The sequence below is a fragment of the Trachemys scripta genome, chromosome 2 (assembly GCF_013100865.1).
Source record: "Trachemys scripta elegans isolate TJP31775 chromosome 2, CAS_Tse_1.0, whole genome shotgun sequence".
NCBI classification, from domain to species: domain Eukaryota; kingdom Metazoa; phylum Chordata; order Testudines; family Emydidae; genus Trachemys; species Trachemys scripta.
The window spans coordinates 251231954-251257944 of record NC_048299.1 but is presented as its reverse complement, the minus strand read 5'-3'; the positions used below and the strand labels follow the sequence as shown (position 1 = coordinate 251257944).

General features: G+C 43.2%; 1 protein-coding gene across 1 annotated transcript in view; it reads left to right on the top strand.

The window, feature by feature from the left end:
* Positions 1-12076: 12076 nt before the first annotated feature.
* RSPO2 (R-spondin 2) overlaps positions 12077-25991 on the top strand; it is a 162530-nt gene continuing 148615 nt past the window's right edge. The window contains exon 1 of the mRNA XM_034763487.1: positions 12077-12404. Coding sequence (XP_034619378.1) covers positions 12311-12404 — 94 coding nt within the window. The 5' untranslated portion in view covers positions 12077-12310. The remainder of the gene's footprint in view (positions 12405-25991) is intronic.

Here is a 25991-nt window from a genome sequence, read left to right as displayed (position 1 = left end):
TGCTCTCCATAGAACTTTTGTTCTATTTCCTTTCTCTAAAATAAGGCTTTTTACACAAAGTATCGGTTTTACTTTTTGCATGGGAACATAATAGCTGAGGGAGCTAAAGGAGAGAAACAGAACTGGAATATTAACATTGAGGAAGTAGCTTCTTTGGCAGCCCGTTGTAGTTTTTGGTTAGTAGCTGTAATCCAAAGGCTTCTAGTACCCAAACTGCTTTCTTTTTGGTTTATTTCTGATGAGAGAGAGAGAACCAGAAAAGATCCAATTTTAAATTTCCAACATATTTGCATGTTTTCTCTTGTGTATGAAAGGATGATTTATTAAGTACCACTGAGGTAGGCTTGCCATTGAGGGAATGGACATACCAGCACTCCTGCAATCAATCTAAAAAGTACTCAGAACTAGCATTTTACAGAAGAACTCCTACACAGAATGCCATGAAGAAATAAAGTGATTTGAGGAGGACTGAAAGCAAGCAGTCACAGCAACCTGGATCTCTCACAGCTAGCCTGCAAGGAACTTTAGGAATCAATTTGGTATTGCTAGACTGGTCTATGTCTACACCACAATCACAAAGTGTGTGCACCTCGTGTATATATGCCTCCTGAGCTAGTTTTAATCTAGATAACTCATGTTCTGAGTGCTTCAGTGCGAGCTAGCCCTGAGAGTAATTACCCAGGTACAGTAATTGTACAGCCCGTGTTGAAGCCCATTCTGTCGCAGCTTCTCTTCTCTGGAACCCGAGCTAGCTACATTAAAGCTTGCTCGGCTACGTCTCCACAAGGTGTAAACACTGAGACCCGGATACAAAACTTTAAGGGATTAGTTGTTTCAGTCACCGATAGCTGATAATTTGTGTTCCCTGGACACAGTCAAATTGCATGAGCTATTAAACTAGATAGTAGATAGTAACTTTAGCCTGATGCTACAATGAGGTCCATGTGGGAAGACCACTGTGCTCAATGGAGCCTCCTTGAAGTCAATGTGGATCTGCCGATCTGGGGGCTCATCACAGGAGTCAGGCCTTGTATCTGTTATTTTGGCCCTGTCTGATCTGTTTTTTTTTAATCTAATAAATAGTTAATGTTTACAAAATGGTTTGAAAATATTAAGAAAGCCTACATCACAGCATGGTGTTTCATGCTTGCTATCAAATATACAGGATGTGCAATGTAGCTGAGTTAATGTTGCTGTTGGACTTTAACTTAGGAATTTCGTAACTTTTTTCTGCTATAGATTCATAGATTCTAGGACTGGAAGGGACCTCGAGAGGTCATCCAGTCCAGTCCCCTGCCCTCATGGCAGGACCAAATACTGTCTAGACCATCCCTGATAGACATTTATCTAACCTACTCTTAAATATCTCCAGAGATGGAGATTCCACAACCTCCATAGGCAGTTTATTCCAGTGTTTAACCACCCTGACAGTTAGGAACTTTTTCCTAGTGTCCAACCTAGACCTCCCTTGTTGCAGTTTAAGCCCATTGCTTCTTGTTCTATCCTTAGAGGCTAAGGTGAACAAGTTTTCTCCCTCCTCCTTATGACGCCCTTTTAGATACCTGAAAACTGCTATCATGTCCCCTCTCAGTCTTCTCTTTTCCAAACTAAACAAACCCAATTCTTTCAGCTTTCCTTCATAGGTCATGTCCTCAAGACCTTTAATCATTCTTGTTGCTCTTCTCTGGACCCTCTCCAATTTCTCCACATCTTTCTTGAAATGCGGTGCCCAGAACTGGACACAATACTCCAGTTGAGGCCTAACCAGCGCAGAGTAGAGCGGAAGAATGACTTCTCGTGTCTTGCTCACAACACACCTGTTAATATATCCCAGAATCATGTTTGCTTTTTTTGCAACAGCATCACACTGTTGACTCATATTTAGCTTGTGGTCCACTATAACCCCTAGATCCCTTTCTGCCATACTCCTTCCTAGACAGTCTCTTCCCATTCTGTATGTGTGAAACTGATTGTTCCTTCCTAAGTGGAGCACTTTGCATTTGTCTTTGTTAAACTTCATCCTGTTTACCTCAGACCATTTCTCCAATTCGTCCAGATCATTTTGAATTATGACCCTGTTGTCCAAAGCAGTTGCAATCCCTCCCAGTTTGGTATCATCCGCAAACTTAATAAGCGTACTTTCTATGTCAATATCTAAGTCGTTAATGAAGATATTGAACAGAGCCGGTCCCAAAACAGACCCCTGCGGTACCCCACTCGTTATGCCTTTCCAGCAGGATTGGGAACCATTAATAACAACTCTCTGAGTACGGTTATCCAGCCAGTTATGCACCCACCTTATAGTAGCCCCATCTAAATTGTATTTGCCTAGTTTATCGATAAGAATATCATGCGAGACCGTATCAAATGCCTTACTAAAGTCTAGGTATACCACATCCACAGCTTCACCCTTATCCACAAGGCTCGTTATCCTATCAAAGAAAGCTATCAGATTGGTTTGACACGATTTGTTCTTTACAAATCCATGCTGGCTATTCCCTATCACCTTACCACCTTCCAAGTGTTTGCAGATGATTTCCTTAATTACTTGCTCCATTATCTTCCCTGGCACAGAAGTTAAACTAACTGGTCTGTAGTTTCCTGGGTTGTTTTTATTTCCCTTTTTATAGATGGGCACTATATTTGCCCTTTTCCAGTCTTCTGGAATCTCTCCCATCTCCCATGATTTTCCAAAGATAATAGCTAGAGGCTCACATACCTCCTCTATTAGCAGTTTGAGTATTCTAGGATGCATTTCATCAGGCCCTGGTGACTTGCAGGCATCTAACTTTTCTAAGTGATTTTTAACTTGTTCTTTTTTTATTTCATCTGCTAAACCTACCCCCTCCCATTAGCATTCACTAGGTTAGGCATTCCTTCAGACTTCTCGGTGAAGACGGAAACAAAGAAGTCATTAAGCATCTCTGTCATTTCCAAGTTTCCTGTTACTGTTTCTCCCTTTTCACTGAGCAATGGGCCTACCCTGTCTTTGGTCTTCCTCTTGCTTCTAATGTATTGATAAAAAGTCTTCTTGTTTCCCTTTATTCCTGTAGCTAATTTGAGCTCATTTTGTGCCTTTGCCTTTCTAATCTTGCCCCTGCATTCCTGTGTTGTTTGCCTATATTCATCCTTTGTAATCTGTCCTAGTTTCCATTTTTATATGACTCCTTTTTATTTTTTAGATCATACAAGATCTCGTGGTTAAGCCAAGGTGGTCTTTTGCCACATTTTCTATCTTTCCTAACCAGTGGAATAGCTTGCTTTTGGGCCCTTAATAGTGTCCCTTTGAAAAACTGCCAACTCTCCTCAGTCGTTTTTCCCCTCAGTCTTGATTCCTATGGGACCTTACCTATCAGCTCTCTGAGCTTACCAAAATCCGCCCTCCTGAAATCCATTGTCTCTATTTTGCTGTACTCCCTTCTACCCTTCCTTAGAATTCCAAACTCTATGATTTCATGATCACTTTCACCCAAGCTGCCTTCTACTTTCAAATTCTCAACGCATTCCTCCCTATTTGTTAAAATCAAGTCTAGAACAGCTTCCCCCCAGTAGCTTTTTCAACCTTCTGAAATAAAAAGTTGTCTGCAATGCAGTCCAAGAATTGGTTGGATAGTCTGTGCCCCGCTATGCAACTATAATTCTAAAGTTATGCAATCATAACTTTATTAATAAAGCAATACGCCAGAAAAGGTATACATTAGTTGCTTCATCTTCTCCCAAGCTGGCCAATTCAAACATGGATTTTGCACAACCATTATTTACAGACACATGCTAATGTAGATTTTGAATTTAATCTCATTTCCTAACAAAAATTCCCAAAAAAATATTATTTGTTATTTCCGGGGTTCCCAAAGTTTTTCATGGCCTGCACCACGTTTTAGTGACAAGATTCTCATGGACCACCTTCTGCTCATTGACCACTCCACTTTCCATGGGCAATCCCTGCAGCAACTACCATAAGGGCTGACATGGGAAATCAATATTAAAAAAATATTTAATCTTTTAAAATTGTCTTCTGATGCAATTTAGCAGGTGGAAACAAAGAGGAGTAACCAGCATCATGTACCCAGCCAGCTTTCTGCTACCAACCACCCAGCAAATGCTCTGTGGACCAAAGGTGCGTTGTGGTTGTACAATGTACTAGGCACAGCACAAACACAAAACAAAAAACTACCCAATCATTACCCCAAGTACCTGGTCTTCTAATAAAGTTTAAATACCCTAATTAGGGTCTGAACTTGGCACCTCATTAGAGTGACTGATTTAATGAAAGATGAGTTCACCTCTTTCAATGCTATCTCATTTGAGGTTATCACAGCAGCAGCAGCTAGCCATGCCTATCAGGCTAGTTTGGGGAAATATGTATTATGATGCCACAATGACTTCATTAGGACTGCTTACCATGTAAGACATTATTTAGTGGGAGTAAGGGTAGTAGAATTGGGTCCAAAATGATTATTGACTATATTCAGCCAGCCAACTGTTAATCAGAAAATATTCAGCTGCCAGCTACTGGGAGTGTCTGTGCCAAAGCAGGCTTAGGGACCGGAGGGAGGTTTCCAAGTGTCATGAGGGCATTCAAGACAATCAGTGGCTGGATTTAGATTCAGTCATCTGACTCAGTCATTTTTTTGTCATTTCATTACATGTCATGCGTGATGACTGGAAGCACAAAACCTTGTGCTGTCTGAAATGGAGGAGCCTGCGTTTAACAATGAAATAGTCAATGTCCGAACAAATCCTAAAATACCAATTAAATGATACTACAGGTTTTATTCTGGTTTTGAGTGCGGGTGTGGAAAGCTGAGTATGTGTCTGGGATCAAGGGTCTTGCTAGCTTGTTGGTGTAGTGCTTAATATGGGGAGGGGGAGGAGAAGAGGTAAAATTGAGTCTGAGAAGAAATAGAACCTAAGGATGGAAATCACCTAGTAGCTCACCTAGTTCATCACCTGCCAGTGCAGAAATGTGCCCTGCAGTATGTATTAGAGCCTTTGTATCCGACTGGTGAGTGTGTGAGACAGTTCCTTCTCTGTGCCAATCCACAAAGGACATGAGGGATTGCAGCCCCCAGCTAAAGAGCCTTGGTTCTTTAGCTCAAACTGAAGCAGTTCATGCTTTTAGCTCTGAAGGTCTCCAGATCAGTCTCCAATGGATTGGCCAAGATGATGGCTATCGCACCACATCCAGGCTTCTTTTAAAGTATGGCTCTACTCTGAAGAGTGACCTTAAAAATGGCACCTTCTTACTTTACTTAGTAAATTATCAGGCACATAGATGAAGATGATATGTTGAGGAAGAGTCAACATGGCTTTTGTAAAGGGAAATCATGCCTCATCAACCTATTAGCATTGTTTGAGGGGGATCAACAAATGTGGACAATCCCAGGGACATACTGTATCTGGCCTTTCAGAAAGCCTTTGACAACGTCTCTCACCAAAGGCTCTTAAGCAAAAGAGGCAGTCATAGGGTATGAGGAAATGTCCTCTCATAGATCAGTAACTGGTTAAAAAATAGGAAACAAAGGGTGGGAATAAATGGTCAATTTTCACAGCAGGGACATGTAAATAGCAGAATCCCTAAGGATCTGTACTGGAACCAATGTTGTTCAATATATTCATAAACGATCTGGAAAAAATAGGTAAACGGTGAGGTGGCAAAGTTTGCAAATTACAAAATTACTCAAGAGAGTTAAGTCCAAAGCTGACTGCAAACAGTTACAAAGGGATCTCATTACACTGGGTGACTGAGCAACAAAATGGCAGATGAAATTCAATGTTGATAAATGCAAAGTAATGCACATTAGAAAACATAATCCCAACTATACATACAAAACAATGGGGTCTAAATTAGCTGTTGCCACTCAAGAAAGAGCTCATGGAATCATCATGGATAGTTCTTTGAAACCATCTGCTCAGTATGCAGTGGCAGTCAAAAAAGCTAACAGAATGTTAGGAACCATTAGGAAAGGGATAGATAATAAAACAGAAAATATCATAATGCCACTATATAAATCCATGATATACCCACACTTTGAATACTACTTACAGTTCTGGTAACCCCATCTCAAAAAAGATATATTAGAATAGAAAAAAGTACAGAGGAGGGCAACAAAAATGATTAGGGGTATGGAACAGATTCCATATGAGCAGAGACTAAAAAGACTGGGACTTTTCAGCTTGGAAAAGAGTCAACTGAGGGGAGATATGATAGAGGTCTATAAAATCATGAATGGCATGGAGAAAATGACTAGGGAAGTATTATTTACCTCTTCACATAACACAAGAATCGGGGATCACCCAATTAAATTAATAGGCAGCAGGTTTTAAAACAACATACGAAAGTACTTCTTCACACAGTGCACAATCAACCTTTGGAACCCATTGCCAGGGGATGTTGTGAAGGCCAAAAGTATAGCTGGGTTCAAAAAAGAATTACATAAGTTCCTAGAAGATAGGTCCATCTATAGCTATTATCCAAGATGGTCAGTGATACAACCACATGTTCTGGGTGTCACTAAACCTCTGACTGCCAAAAGCTGGGACTGGATGAGAGAGGAATGGATCACTCAATAAATTGCCCTGTTCTGTTCATTCTCTCTGACGCATCTGGTATTGGCCTCTGTTGGAAGACAGGATACTGGTCTAGATGGACCATTGGTCTGACCCATTATGGTGTTTCGATGTACTCAATGGTTCTGCTCCCTCACAGCATTCAGTCACATCTGCTCACTTTAATGACAGAAATAAGAGAAAAAGTCTTACTCCAGAGTTGGTTCTACAAATGTAATACTACAGAGCTAATGTAGCTATGAGAGAGAGAGCAAGAGCGAGCTGGCACTCAGCTAGCATGATGATTGGCACAGTATAAGTCTAGGATTCTAGTCTGGTTTATGCATCATCAACATGTTTAACTAAGGGCCAATTCTGTGATCCCTAATCAAGCAAAACTCATTTGCAATGCAATTCTGCCCTCAGTTACATGCGTGCAATCCCACTGAAGAATCTGAATAGCAGCCTATTTTCTTTCCCCAACAAATGTACACCTTCATTTTGTGTTTAGATTTATGTCCCACTTCCTATTAAGGGCTCTGTATCTGAATTGCAGAGAGGTAAAGCACCTACGTTTGTTCTCTCTTTGTGTCATGGGCTGTTGATCTTGTGATGTAAAACTCATCTGTCGAGGACAGGCTTTCTCTCCAGCTAAGTGTGAGTAGAGAGATGGAGTTTTTCAGCGAGAAAGGCCATAACATTAATAATGAGTTAAGTATGTTTATATTTTTGCACATGAGCTTTGTTAGATAAATAAGACAATGAATAATCAAATTATGGAGCAGCATTCACTGTAATGTTCACTGATTATGGCAATGCCACCCGATGATATGTTCTGATTTAAATGGAGATTTTAACTCACTGAAGATGTAACTAAAAAATGTTAGGACTTTAAGTATTGTTAACTGTCCAACATTCCTTTCAAACTCCCCTCTTTATTATCATTTGGCAGACATAATCATTGTGTAGTCCAACAAAATACTGCAACTACTCTATTGCAAAATTGCTGTATCTGAGTAAGCATGTGCTCAATATCATAATACTTACTTAAACAGCACTTTACATTTTCAAACCACTGTATGAACCATTAACTAATTATAAACACACACAAATCCTAACTCTTATATAGGGCTTCTCCTCAGCAAATCTCAAAGCACTTTACAAAGAAAGTTAGTATAATCGTCACTATTTTTTCAGATGGGGAAACTGAGGCAAAAAGAGGTACAGTGATTTGCCCACAGTCACCCAGCTGACCAGTGGAAGAGTCAAAAATAAAATCCAGACCTCAGTCCAGTGCTGTATCCACTCCACTGCCTCCTTCATGGCCTAATTAAAGGCCTCTGAGTCTTGACTGCAGACATTCTCTGACAATCAGTTACTTAAGGTAGGTGGTTATGTAATTGAGAAGTTGTTGAGTATACTGTCCCAGCAAAACATGTCTGTGCTGAGTTACACTTCTTCCACAGGAAAGTAATTTACTAAGGGTTTACTTTAAAGATCCATTTAAATAAAGGCTTAATTGACTCACTTTCCTCTTTAACAGGAATTGTCTTCACAGCCAAGTTTGGCCTTCAGGGGCATCCTCATGATGGGAAAGGTCTCATGTTTGCAGGGTTATACTCATGTTTGCTCCTTACTCCTCCAACAGCCCATGTGAGGAGTGAAAGAGCATGCTGTCTTGTGGAGAGTGCCGCTTTTTAAATATTTTGCTTATTGATGTATTTTTTTCTCGTTCTAATGTACAGATGACAACAAAGACAGAGAATGAATGCAAAGTAGAAATAAAATCTAGCTATAGTTGTACATGTGGGTTATTGTATAGGTTTTTGGGAGACAAAGGGCCAGGCCTGGGGCCCACCTGAATTGCACAGAGGGCAAGTAAGGGGATGCAGTGCAAAAATAGCTCAAATATCACCTTTGTCCTCTGCAGCCCTCTGCAGGGCCTGTCCTATTATGCCATGTTAGAACAACTCTTATTATACAAATGGTGTGGCTCCTATATCCTATAGTTACAATGAAACAAAAATACCCCAAATCAATAGAAGGAAAGTCCTGTTGGGCCAGTGGATCTTGATTTTTCTGTCATTTTTTGGTTTCTAAGCTGGCTAATGATATCCCAATACTGGCAAATTGGGTCTGGTACTTTCCAAGAGTAGCAGGGTGTCCCTAGCTAGCAAACTGGAACTGGTGCTTTGGTACTGGTCCAGTTTGAAAGAGGAGGATACACATCATTGAGAGCATATTTTTCTTATTATTTTTATATGATGTCTCTCCTTTTCACAGAAAGAAGTGAAAATTAAATTTGAGAGCTACAACAATTATTTTAGAGATGTTATCCCTCTTTCCATCTGCTTCTCTATGCCTTAATGAAAACATATATATATACATACATAGCCTCTCCTTCCCCGGGCAAAATACTCATAGACATTGCTGGGAGTTCTGCCAGAGCAAAGAGTACAAGATTGGGCCCAACTGATACAGAGACAAATAACAGAGAGACAGAAAATGAAGTGTGTGTATTTCAGAGAGGAGAGTTGTTAGGAAGTGGGCAGGCACTCTCTCCCTTGCTCAGTATATATGTGGATTTATTTCGATATCTTTTTTACCCCCACTCACAGTTCCTTAACTGTCTCTACAATTGCCCTGCTTAAGCTGTTGGGTGTTTTTGCTGAGATAATACATTTTTTATGGGAATAGTTTTACCAGACAGAGTATTGGGTATGACAGAAGATAGAAGAATTAAGCCTGGTCTTGCTTCACTGGTTTTTCATAAAAGAAAATATTTCCTTTGTAGCTTGAAATTAAATAATAGAACTGTTGGAGTCGTTTTCCTTCCTTTAAAACCAAGAGAGAGAGATTTCTTTTTGCACAGTTGTATAACTAACCTATGGCCATTAAGGTTCTGAGAACATGCTACCTACACTCCTTAAATATTTGTGTTATTGTGTGGGGCAGTCTTCTCCACTTAACTAGGGACTTCATACTTTTATTATCATTTAGTGTATATACACTGCTCTAAATATATAGGGATTTTATAAATACACAAATGTCAAGGTATCTGCCTCAAGGTGTTTATAGACTAACTCCATCATACTGCAAACACTGCAGAACATAGGGTCTGATTGGACAGGCTTTTGAATCAGTAGGAAGACCCTTGGTGCCTCTTACCTTGAATAGACTCATTGACACTTATTATTGGACAAACTGCTCATTATGCCACAGAGAAAGTGTTTAGAAGATCAGGCCCTAATTCAGACAAGCAGAAAATGCACAGGATAACAATTCAAACATAAGATAGCAAGAGGTGACATCAATGAGGAGATCACGTTTTGAGGGATGCATGAGGCCAGTGGGTTTTATGGAATGATGAATTTGGACGAGGAGACAAAGGATGATTGACAGGTAAGATGTTGGAAGATGGTTTATATAGACATATTTATTTTTAAAGTTTAGAAGTACAGTATTTCAATATTTCATAGAATGAGGAAGCACATCATTCTCTTTAAACCACTCCCTGCTTTCACTGAGATTAAAGGTCTGTCTCATTCACTGCAATGTAAGTCAACAGAGACTTTTATATCACACCAAGAAAGTATCATGCTTAGGAATTATTAAGACTTCAGCACACAGGAGATGGGTCTCCTAGCTATAAGAATATACTATAATATAGGAATTTTTGATTATACAAATATTGGTATCATTCATTTTAAGAACTGCCTCTTCTGTGTAGTGAAGTTAGGATTCTTCAAGATCATGCTCTGTGGAGCCCCATAAAGCATGTAAAGGTTCAATTGCTTTATATTGCAACAGCAGCAGCATTTTGGCTTCTTTACAGGGGTGTGTGGAAGGAAATCTTTTTTCAGTCACCACACTATACATAAAGCTGAGTTTTGAATGAATGGAGCTCAAGTGTTGTAAAAACATAAGAAATCAGACTGGTAAATAATGAATTGGTTCAATACTGTGCAAGCACATTATTCCAGTTGATTATGCTTGAGGTCTCCAGAATGCTTACATTATTCTGATCCTGCAAGGTGTTCCACACAGATCAGCCTCTGCGCATAGCTTGGCTGCTGACTTTAGTGAGGCTCTCTTCGGACATGGAAGTGCACCTTTGCAAAACAGCTTGCAGGATCAGGGCCTAATTTACTGAAAATCTTGAGTCAGCTGGAGATTGTTTTTATAATGCACCCGGAATACCAAATCATACTTAGTTTGCCCTTGGAGACTTTTCCCAGGTAAGCAGTTTGCAGAAGGAAAAGACCACAAGGCAAAGAAGATGAACCTGTTTTTTTGGATACTGAAGGAATGGAGAGAAAGAGGAGGAGACGAACAAGGATTTCAGTCTGGGGAAGAACAGGAACAGATGAAGGTGGGTTGAGGACGTGGTAGACCAGGAGATACTCTGGGTTTAAGGACTTGGGAGGAGGGGCTGTAGGAGAAGCTCCAGGATTGTGTAGAGACTTGAAACATTATACAAAGCATATTGACACCAAGGAGAGAATTTCCTTAAAGGGCTTTGGATCCTTCCCTTGCAAAAGGCCCCAGGCCTTAAGGGCCCCAGAGGAAGGGGTGGAGGAGATGATCTATCAGGCTGTAGGACCCTGCCTGGACATAGGTAGAGAAATGGGAAATTCTTTGTGCGGCCAACATCTGCCCACAACCACAAGCAGCAGGTACGGGGTGGGGAGCTATCAGGCTTTGGAGAGGAGCGGGAGAGGAGAAGTGGCTCCTGCATTAGGCCCCTGCGGAGGAGGAGAGCCTCTAGGCTGAGGAGTTTGCCATTCAAACCCGGGGGAGGGAGGCTGACACGCATAGGGCTTTAGGACCCTGAGGCACCACAGCGCCCCGCGGCGCTAGGACCTGGCAGAAGGGGCGCGGGGGCCGCTCCGAGATGCTGTGGACCACAGCACCACCTACTTACTGCAGCCTCCAGCCCCCAGCGCATCCCTCTGGCGCGCCCCGCACAGCCCCGGCTGCGGAGGGCGAGGGTGAGTCTGCCCCGCGGGCAGCCCCCACGTCACAGCCCGAGTGCGGGGATAAAAGGGCCGGGAGGCGAGACGCAGCCGGACTCGTGGGGCGGCAGCGCCCCTGGTTGCTCCCCAGCAGAGGCGGGGGGCTGGCGAGAGGCACGTTGCAAAACCCGCCTGTTCACCTCCCAGCCAGGCAGCTTCTCCGGCCGCCCCGCGGAGCCCCCAAGCCCCTCAGCTGAGCGGCTCCCAAACTTCGCCTGCCCACGTGTTGCTAGCGGAGTCCCGGGGAGCCGAGGGGCGCCGCTTCCCTGACTCGCTGCGGCAGGATGGCTGGAGGGGCCGCTCCGCTGCTTGCTCGGCGCTGAAGGTACTGACCGTGCGCCAGAGCCTGCCCCCCGCTCGCCCCACGAGCCTGCCCCGTGCTCTCTGAGTGCAGCCACCTGGGGCAGAGTTGTGGCTCTTGGCGGGTCGTCCCCGCTCCACTCCGCTTTGCCCTCCCCGTGGCCTCGGTGCAGGCAGGGAGGGTGCGACTAACCCCCCCACACCCACACCCACCCCGCTCTGCTCCTTGTCTGCAGATCAAAGGAGATGCTGGGAGCTGCTGCCAGTTCGCAGCGCCTGGGCAAGGGAGCGGCCCGCGGGTGGTGACTCCGCAACCGGACCGGACCCTACTGCGGCGGCCCCCCGCGCTCAGCCTGGCACCTCCGCTCCCCGCGGCGCCTGCCCCGGCCCCGCCAGCCGGCTGATTTGCTCCCTCTGAGAGAAGCTGCCCACCCTCGCCGCCCAGGATGCAGTTTCGCCTCTTCTCCTTTGCCTTGCTCGTCCTGAACTGTATGGATTACAGCCACTGCCAAGCCAGCCGCTGGAGACGCAGCAAGAGAGGTCAGTAGCGTGGCACCCACTGCTCCCCCGGGGCTGTGCGGACCGCCCGGCGGCTGCCCCTCTGCCCAGCCGGGGCCGGCTGCGGCTGGGTCCGGGTCCGGGTCCGCGTCCGCGCGCGGGGTGGGAGCGCTTGTCCCGCACGCGCGGCCGGGGACCTGCGAGCTCCCCGGGAGGAGGGAGTGTGCGCTCCTGGCGCCGCGTAGCCTTAGTCTAAAGTGACTTATTGGGGAGCAGCAAGTGCGCCCTGCCCGCTCCCCCGAGCTGGCCCGGGAGGTGCAGTCGCTCTCGTCCTCCCCACGGAGCTGCCAGGCAGCTCACGGCTGCCTGGCAGGTGGATGAAAACCCCATCGAGAGAAGGCACCACCTCAGCTGCCCTGCCTTGAGTGCCCGCTCCCCTCAGGGTTTCGGAGCTGCGCTAACTCGCAGAGAAACCCCGTGGGCTGGTTGGTCCCAACCGGAGGAAATCCCCGTTAGCCGTTTGCAGGCGGGGAGTTGAAAATCCCAGCCGACCTGCGTTTGGACGCATTTGTCAGCGAGAGCCGTGGGACTAGGCGCTGAACTTGGCGCTCTGCTGTGGGGGGAGGGTCGAGCTGAAACGGGGGATCGGCGCTGTACGCTGCGACGCCCGGTTTGCAGGGGCGGGGGTCTATTTAGAATAGGGTCGTTTGGGTGCCGGGAGCCCGTCAGTGAAAGGGGAGCATTGCGTGTGCGATGCGACTGCCCATCCCAGCTCCAACGGGGCTGGATCCAGGTACAGGACATTAGATGTGCTGGTGAAAAGAGGGGCAGTGAATCTAGAAGCCGCAGGTACATTGATGGCCATGTGATCTACATTCACCTCCACAATCATAGTCCAGCGCTCACTCCCTGCTGATGAGTGACCCCGCGATAACCAGCGGGTAACCGCCTGTGTGCGAGCGAGCGAGCGACCCCTCTCTCCTTGGGACCTGAAGGAACCAGGTTATTGATTGTTCGCGTAGTAATTTCATGCAACGCCTGCCGCAGCCCCAGACACTCCCCTTTGTCCCAGGAGATAGTCGTGACAGCGCTGGTGATTCTAGGTCAATAGGTCCTGACTCTTCTCCTGCCCAGTCTGGGAGGTGATCTGTTTATAACGGGCTTTATGGAGAAATGTTCCTGCCTCTGGCTCTCCCGGGGACAGCGCTTCTGCCTGCCTCTCACTGCTCTGTTAAACTGTTCTCACTTTAGCTCTGCTACTCCGGGACTGAGTTAATGCCCTCCGCCAAGCGGATGCAGCACTTCTCAGTCTCGAGTACGCCTGAGCTTGTTTTACAGGCGGGATCTGGTCTTATGGCTATGGTGATTAGTTGCACATGGTAAATTATTTTACCCTTCAGAAGTTATTACCTTGCATAGATCTACAACTACTAATGAGCTTGTATTTACCAGCGGAAGTAAACTACTTTGTCATTTACCCTGTAAATTGGTTTTAAACCAGTCAAAGGTTTTTACACAATACTGTTAGGGATGATTGGTTTATATCTATGAAAGAATTTTTTTAGTTGAAAAAAAAAAAGGATCTAAATGTATTTCAGGGACTAAAATAGGATTTTGTTAAATACATACTTGTTTAGGTTGGGAGTCATTAAATCCAGTTTAGAGTCTTGTTTCCTCATTATATTGTCTCAAGGAATGTTTTGGGCACTTTATAATGTAAGGAAATTGATAATTGATTTTGGCACACATTCGTTTTTATAAATCAATTTAAGAAGTTTTAAGAGGGATTCTTGCTTTTTAAATAGTGAGTTTCTTGCAGTACACCTTAATGACACACAGAGAGATGATTTTGTATGAGGAATGCATTTTAGAGAATTATCACAAAGTTTTAATTTGTTTTGCTTCCAAATATTGGAGGTTTTCAAAAACTGGAATTGCTAGAGATTAGTTATTGGTGTTGTGGAATATGTCATTACAGCACCCATGTGGACAAAAGTGTTACTGCATCTTCTCTCAGAATTTCAGAGTTGTTTTTTCTGGGTCTTGCCCTCATCTAGGACAACTATAGGTATCTATCTAAACTTAAGTAGTTATATTCGTTTTCACTTTCCCCACTCTTCTCTCCCCTCCCCGCATAGTTAAGAACAACAGAAAATCTGATAATTCAACTACTGCTTCTCACATTTCATAAGACATTGTAACCAAAAGGTTATTGGTAAACCTGTTAACATCTCCAGTGCTTAGCAAAAATAAGTCCTAATAAACCGCAAAGCAGAAGAGGCTTATACTTTCAGGCACATGTAAACTTCTGAGTGGGTCAAAATTACAATGTAAAATGATTTAGTTCTGATGTTTTTCCAACAGATGGTTTGCAGAATTAAATTTTTGTATTCATGGCTAAAACTGCAGCAGTCCTTTAAAGTGACCAGCCTGACTATCTGTGCTAACAAAGGGTATACTGTGTCTTTAATTAAATGTGGAACTACTTAGAGTGCTGGCTAGACAGTGGAGAGTGATAGTAGTATTTCTGCTTTACAACACAGCTTAAGGATTGCATTGTGGGAGTATAGAAATGAATAGAGATCTAACTTGAGTTGCATGAATTGTCCCCCTACAAAAACTTAAGCTGGTTTTAATTGATCTCGTGTTCACTGATTGATCTTAGACCAATTGTTGTACTTGTTGGACAACTGGCTTTCCCAAAGGAGATTGATTTAAATTAGTTTCTTGATGGACATTTGATTACTTGTGAAATAACATTGCTATTGACAGTTGACTTACTGGATCTGTTTTGTGCTATCACCTAAGGCTTTCATTTTGGACTGAGGAGAATACAATATAGTTTCAGTTAATAAACTTTAAAGAAATAAAAATGTCTGATGATAAGAGTGAAAGGCAAGATCTGTGAATATATTTGAAATCTTAATTGGCATTTACCATGCAACATACAGACCAAAGTAATGTCTGAGTTCAGGATTCAAAATTTCTGTAATTTTACAATTTTTACATTTCCCATCTGTAAATAATCAGGCATTCACTGTGGGGTACTGGCAGTTAGAACTTTTCTGGCATTCTATTATGAATAGTATGTGATCTCAGATGCTCCATAATATCGTTTTTGTAATGAAATAAAATTCTTGGCATAGATCATTTCTCCTATGCAGTAGGAATTAATTGCATCCAATTTGGAATGTCAAGCAAATCTATCATATTAACTGATTTTAAAAAACAAAGCATTTTAAAAATCTGGACAATGACCTGTGGATCTGTATTTCTGTTCATAGGAAATGGGGTTTATAGCTAGCATTTCCAGGAGAGTATAGTAAATACTGGAGAAAGCTGATCATATGTTTTCCTTCCTCCTTCTCCCCCTTTCCCATCCCAGACCAAATTATGCAACATAATATAATAAAAGTGGATGAAAAATTAGAGGTTTAAAGTTTGATTCCTAACAGGGATTGATTTCATGTTGTTAGTCAATTAAACAATATAAAATCAGAAATTTATTCTTTAAATTCCTCAATCAAGAGATTTCTATTAGTGCAACAGGAAAAAAAAGTTATAAATAAACATATATAACTTACACTGTCATTTCTCTACACCTAATAGTTTTCTGCTGCAACACTAAAATATTATTTGCTATGGTTAATTCATATCAATACTCTTATTATGGGAGTGGGAAGTCTTTGTCCGAGGGTGTCTCAAAGCTAGGATTTACTAGGAAGATTGTTTACTCTTCCTGCAGAAACTGTTTTAAAACATATTTTAAAGTAATATAGGTGAAATGCCAGTAGACTAATCTTGTATACCAAAGTATCTCCTTTCCCTTTCTTGATTTGTAAGGCATAATTGAATTTTGCAGTTCTCTTGGATACTTACTTACCTAAGTGCTTTTACACTGGTCTTATAATGCCTTGGGTTGTTTTCAGGTCCCTATTCTTATCTCCCTTAGTGGTCACCAGGCTTGTCTTGTGTGCCTTACCAATTGCAGCCAGTGTCAAAATAACATCTCTTGGGGTTGAGCAGTTTATTGCATTATGCATTTGAGTGAATCTCCAGCATCAGGGACACATGAGAGATCAAAAGCTTCAAACCAAAATTATCGTAAAACATCTGGGAACAGCATTCTTACTTACAGGATAAGGGATTGGGTTCTGGAAAGCAGTGACTCTGAAAAGGACTTGATGGTCATTATAGATAACCAGGCTATAATGTGATGCTGTGACAAAAGATCTAATATGGTACTTGGATGTATTAATAGGTGAATACTGAACAGTAATAGGGAGGTGATACTACCTATAACAGCCAAGAGCCCAGTGGCTATGGCACTCAATTAGGATGTGGAAGACTGAGGTTCAAGTCCCTCCTCTGAATCATGAAAAACCTGGAAAGATCATGGGTTCATCCCAATGCAAAATGGGAAAAATTCTGTACTAAAAGTTTTTTGTTTAGTCTGGAGAAGAGAAGACACAGTGAATTGGCCTCCAGAAGGTGTCCCACAATGCTCCACTGTGACTGCTCTGGAGATCGTTTTCAACTCTGCTGCACAGCAGCCATGTACACAGGAAACAGCTCCTCCCCTGTTAAAACCCCGGGAACTTTTGAGTTCCCATTTCCTGTTTGATCAGCGTGGACAACTTGCCAACCCAGCTGATCATGGTGACTCAAAGCCCCAAATGTGCTGCAGCCTGGAGTACACAGGAGATGGTGGATATTATAGGTCTGTGGGGAGAAGAGTCTGTGCAGACACAGCTCCGACCCAACTGAAGAAATGTAGACATCAATGAAAAGATTGCGCAGGGAATAGGGAAGAAGGGCAATACCAGGGACACACAGCAGTGCTGCATGAAAATCAAAGAACTTCAGCAGGCGTGCCAGAAGACAAGGGAGGTGAACAGTTATTCTGATTCTGCACCACAGACATACTGCTTCTACAATGATCTGCATGGGATTCTCGGTGGCAACCCCACCACTACCCCCAAATGCAGTATGGATACCTCCAAGGAGTCTGAGTCCGGGGCCACCTCAGGCAACAATGAGGAGGACATTCTGGGTGAGGAAGAGGAGGAGGAGAAAGGGAGACAGGCAAGAGATGGATCCATTCTCTCCGAGAGCCAGGAGCTATTTTTAACCCTGGAGCCCAGCTGGTTGTAGGACAGCATCGTGGCTGAGTGTGATGCCAGGGAAGGCACTTCTGGTAAGTATAGGGGTTATATGCTCTTATATTTTATGTTTAATCTGAAGAAAAAGTGAGGTGCAGTGGGTATCTGCTTCCCAGTGGCTGCTCCAGCTAGGTAGAGGGTGCCCCCCCCAGAAAAGACTGTTTATGTGTACAGGGATGGCCTGGGAATCCTCCATGGAGATCTCTAGGAAACTTTCATGCAGGTACTCTGTAATCCTTTGCAGACAGTTTTTGGGGAGGGCTGCCTTATTTCTTCCACTACAGTGGAACACTTTCCCATGCCACTCCAATATTAACTCTGCTGGCATCATTGCGGTACACGGCATAGCAGATGAGGACCAAGTCTGTATCCAGACGCTTACAGCGTCTGCTCCCTTGCCACCTCTGTTACCCTCAGAAAACTGATATCACATAGGGTCACCTAGGGGAGACAGTGGAAGTGTTCATTACAAGTGCTCATACTGAAAACAATAGAGCATGTGATCCACCATGTATGGTGACTTCTGGGTCCCTCAACCACACTTTTCCTAACATGCTGATGGTTTGGTTGGCAGGGGTCAGCACTGACCTCAGATTCTGCAAGTCCAGCATGACTATTACCACCAACATTCAGGGAAGGGGCCTGGGCTTCCTGTGTTCTCTCGTGGCTGCAAACCACCCCTCCCTCGGAGCTGCCTTGGATGAAGACCACAATTTGGAAGGCTTAATGCTGGTCTCAGGTCTCAGAGCAACATCCATGTTGCTAGGGGGAGGGGTTATTGTCCATCTGCCCACCTGTGCTCCCGACGTGGGTTTCCCACAAGTTGCAGCACAAGCTTCTGGGCCATACTCACCAAGGCTGGAACAGCAAACCAGTTTGTTGAATAGCTAGTGATTCTGATTATATTCTGGCTTCCACTTGAGTATAATAAGGGGAGTGTTTTTTAAATAGCAACTTTGTACTAGACCCAGGGTATAACTGACAGTGGTTGCCTTGTGCTCGGCCTGCCTTACAGTGGAAGGCTTGGCCTTCAGCACATCCTCCATACCGGCGGAAAGGCTTTTACAGATTGAACATGGAAAAAGAGAATGCATGATGACATGTTCAGTGAGATAATGACCACTTCTGGGACAGCTTACATGGAGTTAAGAACCTGGAGGATTTCATTGTCTGAAAAACTGGACATGGACAGCAGGAGAGGATCCCAGGAGCATGCCACTCAGGATGCGATGCTGCAGATTATGAAGGACCAATCAGACATGTTGAGGCATCTGGTTGAGCTTCAAGAAATGCAGTTTGACTCCCTCTGCAGAACTGCCTGCAAGCATCACCCTGTTCCCAATCCCCTTCTCCCAAACGTTCCAGGAGGTGGGGGGAGGGGAAGTTCAGTATTCTTTCCACTCAACACTGGGAGAGGGTACTAAGAACAAAAGTCAGCCATTCAAAGACATTTGATGGGCAAGAGTACTCTGCTTTCACAGACAAGCTGACTTGGTTTCTCCCCTCCCAATTTTATCACACCGTTTGTCCAAGATTAAATTATTTTTCTGTTCTTTCAGTTTCTTTGTTTGTGCAATAAAAGTCAACATTTTGAGAATGAAATGCTCTTTATTTATTCCAATCATGGAGGTTTTGGGGGAATAGAAGGGGTACAAGGAAACTGATGCAATGGAGGGGATGGTATGGGAAGGCACAACACAGATACGCGGCGACATTACTGTGGCTCGTTATTGAAATGGGTTTTCAAAACTTCCTGGAGATGCAGAGCTCCTTGCTGGGTATCTGGCCACTCAAAATTAGCTGCCAACCTATTTCCATGCCCCGCCCCCGCATAAGCTTCTCTCTCTTTGCCTCACAGATATTATGGAGCACACAACATGCAGCGATAACAATGGGGATATTGCTTTCACTGAGGCGTAACCTAGTAAGCAAACTGCGCCAGCAACCCTTTTAACATCCAAAGGCATATTCCACCACCATTCTGCACTTGCTCAGCCTATTGTTGAACAACTCCTTACCGCTGTCCAGGCAACCAGTGTATGGCTTCAGGAGCCATGGGAGCAAGGGATAGGCTGGGTCTCCCAGGATCATTTATTGGCATTTCAACATCATCAATGGTTATTTTGTGATCTGGAAAGGAAGTCCCTGATTGCAGCTTTCTGGACAGACCTGTGTTCCAAAAGAGGCGCACATCATGCACCTTTCCTGGCCATCCCACATTGAGGTCAGTGAAACACCCCCTGTGATCCACCAGCACTTGCAACACCATCAAGAAGTACTCCTTTCAGTTTATGTACTCTTTGGCTAGGTGGTCTGGTACCAAGAGAGGGATTGCATGCCATCTATTGCCAAATTGCAGTTAGGGAACCCCATCGTGGCAAAACCATCCACTATGTCCTGCACGTCGTCCAGAGTCACTATCCTTCTTAGCAGAAGTTGATTAATGGCCTTGCACACTTGGATCACAACATCTCCCACTGTGGATTTACCAACTCCGAATTGATTCCCCACTTACCTATAGCAGTCTGGCATTGCAAGCTTCCACAGAGTGATCACCACTTGCTTCTCCACTGTAAGAGCAGGTCTCATTTTTAGCGTTGTTGTGCTTCAGGGCTGGGGAAAGCTCTGCACAGTGTTCCTAGAAAGTGACCTTCCACATTTGAAATCCTCAGCCACTGCTTATCATCCCATAGCTGCAAAATGGTGCGATCCCACCAGTCAGTGCTTGTTTCCCGGGACTAGAAACAGCACTTCATTGGGAATTGTTTCATTCTATGGCTTGCAGCAGGGCTGCTTGAATGACATTGCAATGTTCTGCATGACGGCTCCTGTCTCAGCTCTGGAAATACTGCAAGATAAGGCGCAAGTTGTTTGTAATGCTCACAACGAGAGTGCACAGCTGAGCGGGTCCATGCTTCTCAGGCTATGATGTATGCACGGATAAGCCAGGCTTTCGAAAAAAGGCATGAGAAAAGTATGGGTTATTTGCTATTGATATCAGGGTAGGGAGGGAGGGAGGGAAGAAACTGCATCTTGGGAGGCCGAAGCCATGATCCTATTCCTGTCCTGTGACAATGTTTCGGTCCCATGAGGCACTGCAAGCCCTTCCCAACCCCTCCCCCCCGCAGCTAGTTGCACTGTGAGATAGCCACCCATGGTGCAGTGCTCTGTACATCGATGCAAGTGCTGCTAGTGAGGACGCACCCAACCGATACAATCAGCGTGGTGTGGACATGCACCACTGACTTAATTACTGCAGCAGCTGGATGTCAACTTGCATTAATTACATTAATATAGCTATTAAATAGGGAGGCTGGTCACAACCCCCTGAAACTTGGTTGTTATTCTCCCAGATTGAGAACCCATAAGAACGGCCATACTGGGGCAGATCAAAGGTCCATCTAGCTCAGTATCCTGTCTTCTGACAGTGGCCAATGCCAGGTGCTCCAGAAGGAATGAACAGAATAGGTAATCATCAAGTGATCCATCCCATCACCCATTCCCAGCTTCTGGCAAACAGAGGCTAGGGACACCATTCCAGTCCATTCTGGCTAATAGCTATTGATGGACCTATCCTCCATTAACTTATCTAGTTCTTTTGTGAACCCTGTTATATAGTCTTGGCCTTCACAACATCCTCTGGCAAGGAGTTCCACAAGTTGACTGTGCATAGTGTGAAAAACTTCCTTCTGTTTGTTTTAAATCTGCTGCCTATTGATTTCATTTGGTGACAGTAGTTCTTGTGTTATGAGAAGGAGTAAATAACACTTGCTTATTTACTTTCGCCACACAAGTCATGATTTTATAAACCTCTATCATATCCCCCCTTAGTCGTCTCTTTCCAAGCTGAAAACTCCCAGTCTTATTAATCTCTCCTCATATGGCAGTCGTTCCATACCCCTAATAATTTTTGTTGCCCTTTTTTGAACCTTTTCCAATTCCAATCCATTTCTTTTGAGATGGGGTGACCACATCTGCACGCAGCATTCAAAATGTGGGTGTACCATGGATTTATATAGAGGCAATATGATATTTAATGTCTTATTATCTATCCCTTTCTTAATAATTCCCAATATTCTGTTTGTTTGTTTTTTTTGACTGCTGCTGCACATTGAGTGGATGTTTTCAGAGAACTATCCACAATGACTCCAAGATCTCTTTCTTGAGTGGGAACAGCTAATTTAGACCTCATCATTTTATATGTATAGTTGGGATTATGTTTTCCAATGTACATTACTTTGAATTTATCAACACTGAATTTCATCTGCTGTTTTGTTGCCCAGTCACCCAGTTTTGAAAGATCCTTTTATAGCTCTTCGCAGTCTGCGTGGGACTTAACTATCTTGAGTAGTTTTATATGATCTAAAAATTTTGCCACCTCACTGTTTACTCCTTTTTCCAAATCATTTATGAATATGTTGAATAGGACTGGGCCCACTACATGCCCCTGGGGGACACCACTATTTACATCTCTCCATTCTGAAAACTCACCATTTATTCCTACACTTTTTTCACTATCTTTTAACTAGTTACCAATCCATAAGAGGACCTTCCCTGTTATCCCATGACAGCTTACCTTGCTTAAGAGCCTTTGGTGAGGGACCTTGTCAAAGGCTTTCTGAAAATCTAAGTACACTATATCGACTGGATCCCCCTTGTCCACATGCTTGTTGACCCCCTCAAAGAATTGTAGTAGATTGGTGAGGCATGATTTCCCTTTACAAAAAACATTTTGACTCTTCCCCAACAAATTATGTTCATCTATATGTCTGACAATTTTGTTCTTTACTATAATTTCAACCAGTTTATCCAATACTGAAGTCAGACTTACCGGCCTGTAACTGCCGGAATCACCTCTGAAGCCCTTTTTTAAAAATTGGCATCACATTAGCTGTCCTCTAGTCATTTGGTACAGAAGCTGATTTAAATGATAGATTACAGACTACAGTTAGTAGTTCTGCAGTTTCACATTTGAGTTCCTTCAGAACCATTTGGTCCTGGTGACTTATTATTATTTAGTTTATCAATTTGTTCCAAAACCTCCTCTAATGACACCTCAATCTGGGACAGTTCCTCAGATTTGTCACCGAAAAAGAATGGCTCAGGTTTGGGAATCTTCCTCACATCCTCAACCGTGAAGATCATGCGAAGAATTAATTTAGTTTCTCCGCAATGGTCTTATCATCCTTGAGTGCTCCTTTAACATCTCGATTGTCCAGTGGCCCCACAGGTTGTTTAGCAGGCTTCCTGCTTCTGACGTACTTAAAAATTTTTTTGCTATTACTTTTTGAGTCTTTGGTTAGCTGTTCTTCAAATTCTTTTATGGACTTCCTAATTATATTTTTACTCTTCATTTGCCAGAGTTTATGCTCCTTTCTATATTTCTCATTAGGATTTAACTTCCACTTTTTAAAGGATGCCTTTTTGCCTCTCACTGCTTCTTTTACTTTGTTGTTTAGCCATGTTGGCACTTTTTTTCGTTCTCTTACTATGTTTTCTAATTTGCGGTATACATTTAAGTTGAGCCTCTATTAACGTTTCTTTAAAAAGTTTCCATGCACCTTGCAAGGATTTTACTTTTGACACTGTACCTTTTAATTTCTGTTTAACTAACTTCCTCATTTTTGTGTAGTCCCCCCTTCTGAAATTAAATGCTATAATGTTGGGCTGTTGTGGTGTTTTCCCTGCCACAGGGATATTAAATTTAATTATATTATGGTCACTATTACCAAGTGGTCCAGATATATTCACCTCTTGGACCAGATCCTGTGTTCCACTTAGTACTAAATCAAGAATTGCCTCTCCTCTTGTGGGTTCCAGGACTAGCTGCTCCAAGAAGCAGTCATTTAACCCATGATAACCCATGATCTAGTGCAGGGATCGGCAACCTCTGGCACTTGGCTGTCAGGGAAATCTGCTGGCGGACCAGGACAGTTTGTTTACCTGCAGCGTCTGCAGGTTCAGCTGATTGCAGCTCCCACTGGCTGCGGTTTGCTGTTCCAGGCTAATGGGGGCTGCAGGAAGTGGAGCGGGCCGAGGGATGTGCTGGCCGAACCTGCAGACGCTGCAGGTAAACAAACCATTCCGGCCCGCCAGCGGATTTCCCTGACATGCTGTGTGCCAAAGGTTGCTGATCCCTGATCTAGTGTGTAGTAACTGATTAGGATCAAGAGTCTCCATCAGCTTTAACTTTGTGTCTTTATATAACTTGAGTCACAGAATTTTGATTTCACCTGACTCTAGTCTTTCATACTAAATCGTCTTCACAAATTGTTTGGTGTAGAGGGTGGGAAAGGCTATGCTTGGAGCTTGACCAATCCATCCTAGGGAGCCATTCTGAAACTTTAATGGCAATTTTATCAGAATCTGCTGTCATATGCAGTAAGTTTTCAGCCCTTGTGTTTGCAAAGAAACATTGCAAACACGAATCAAGCATGAACTGATGAAGTGCTGTTTCTCTAACTGTGCAGACTGACTGTTTCAGCTCACACTGATGCTTCGAGACTTGCCAAACTGCCCCAGAATGAGATGTGACCAGTCTCATGAGTTTTCAGTACTGCTATTCAGAATCTGAGGAGCAGTGAAACTGAGATGAATCAAACTGGTTTCTCACTGCTGCTGCTTGGAAAAGCTGACAGCAACAGTGTCAGGCTCTGGAAATGCTTATTAGGATGAAAAATAAGGCTGGTAGAAGTGTAAAGTAGTGCCAGCCTTCCTCTGTATCTTTGTAGCAGCCAGGAGGCTCTGTGGTGAGGGGGTGGGTGGGTTCTTTTGACAGACTGAAGCTTCAGATTTCAACACACCTACTAGTTGGAGGCTGGCGTGAAAGCTAAGCCCCTAAGTATGGCAGGGAGACAACACCTCTAACTGCCTTAGAACCCTTGGGATTTCACAAGAATCTGATTTAGCTTCAGGTACATATCAGATTTTTTTTTCCTCCAGAGATTAAGGGGATTTCTGAAAGCCTCCAAGGCCATCACCAGGGTGTGAGAAGCTAATCCCTCCCCCTGACCTTGGATAGGTCTGTCTCGGACATCTCAAATTCTAAGATGCACTTGTGACTCTGATCTAGAATTACCAAACTGTGGTCAATGGAGCACTAGCTGGTGATCTGCCTGGTCACACAGTGCTGGCTTTTCTTTGTGATGATGGTCAGATACTACAGTGATAGAAATAAATTGATTCATGTAACTTTGCTTTAATTTTATCTAGTCTTAAATATGCGTTTGTTAAAAGTCTAAATAATTGTCCCAAATTTTGTTTAGCGAGTATGGAATGGGAAAGGTTGGTGATTGCCTTTCCCAGATTTTCCTCTTTATATCAAGAGATGTTCCACTTAAAGGACATAAATAAAAAAGATAAAATGGGTGGGGTGGGAAGGGAAGAGAACTTTTCCTAAAAGAAAGCAGAAGGAAACAATTACTATCCTAAATACCTTGATCATATGATGGCAAAGGGAGGAGAGATGCCCATAAAACATCATTTTGGTGCCTTCATAGTTTGCAGACTCTGGAAATCAATACCTAAATCAATTAAATTACCCCCTCTTTCAAAATATGTAATCAATTGCAGCCAAATACTCAATGTAGCTATAAGCTTTTGCCCCTTAACTTCTGGGATTCTGGGAAAATCTTATGCTGTACTCTTACTCTCTTTCCCTTTCTATCAGATAAATAGATTGTATGTTTGAATGACTTCAACAAATTATACCTAGTGTTTACAACAATCTTATACAGTTTCAGAATTATGTTTTAGAGTAAATAGAAACATTCCTTTGACTGAATTATGAATACTTATGGATGAGGATAACAGAAAACCTTATATATAGTCACTATAGGATTAAAGGTGTCTTTAATTCTATTTAAGAAATGCAAACCCCTATAAACAGGAAATTAATATTGTCTACAAATAATCCAGAGTGGATGGATTAGGGAGTGGTCAGTACCGGACTCTGCTCCATTGGATTATGTCCCTTTTTAGCTAAATTTTCCAGATTTTTCTTCTTTATTATCTGAAGAATTTTTCTACTTACAAATGTAAACACTTACATTGCACAAGTTATGTGTGAAGAGAAGGGAGTATGGTAGGAAAAGTGTTGCTAAAGAAGTATAGAAAGAAACAGTACAGCAATTTCAGCTTTTAGACCCTATGTATACTGGGTGTCTTTTGTACCAATGCAGCTCCTCTGGTGTAAACCCCTCAATGTAGACAAGCTGCATCAATTAAGACAGGATCTGTATTGGGAAATGTACCCTGGTAACATACTGGGGTTAGCTGCACCAGTGCAACCCCATGTTGCTCTAGTCCATGGTGTCTACAATAGGAATCTGCGGTGTTATAGCTATACCGGCACAAACTTCCCAAGCCCTTAGCATTGCTCCAAGTTGATGTGCTGGATGGAGTATGTCATCACAACAATAGCTCTGATCCATTTCAGTCTAGGCTTGTATTAATGATGACTTCTAGT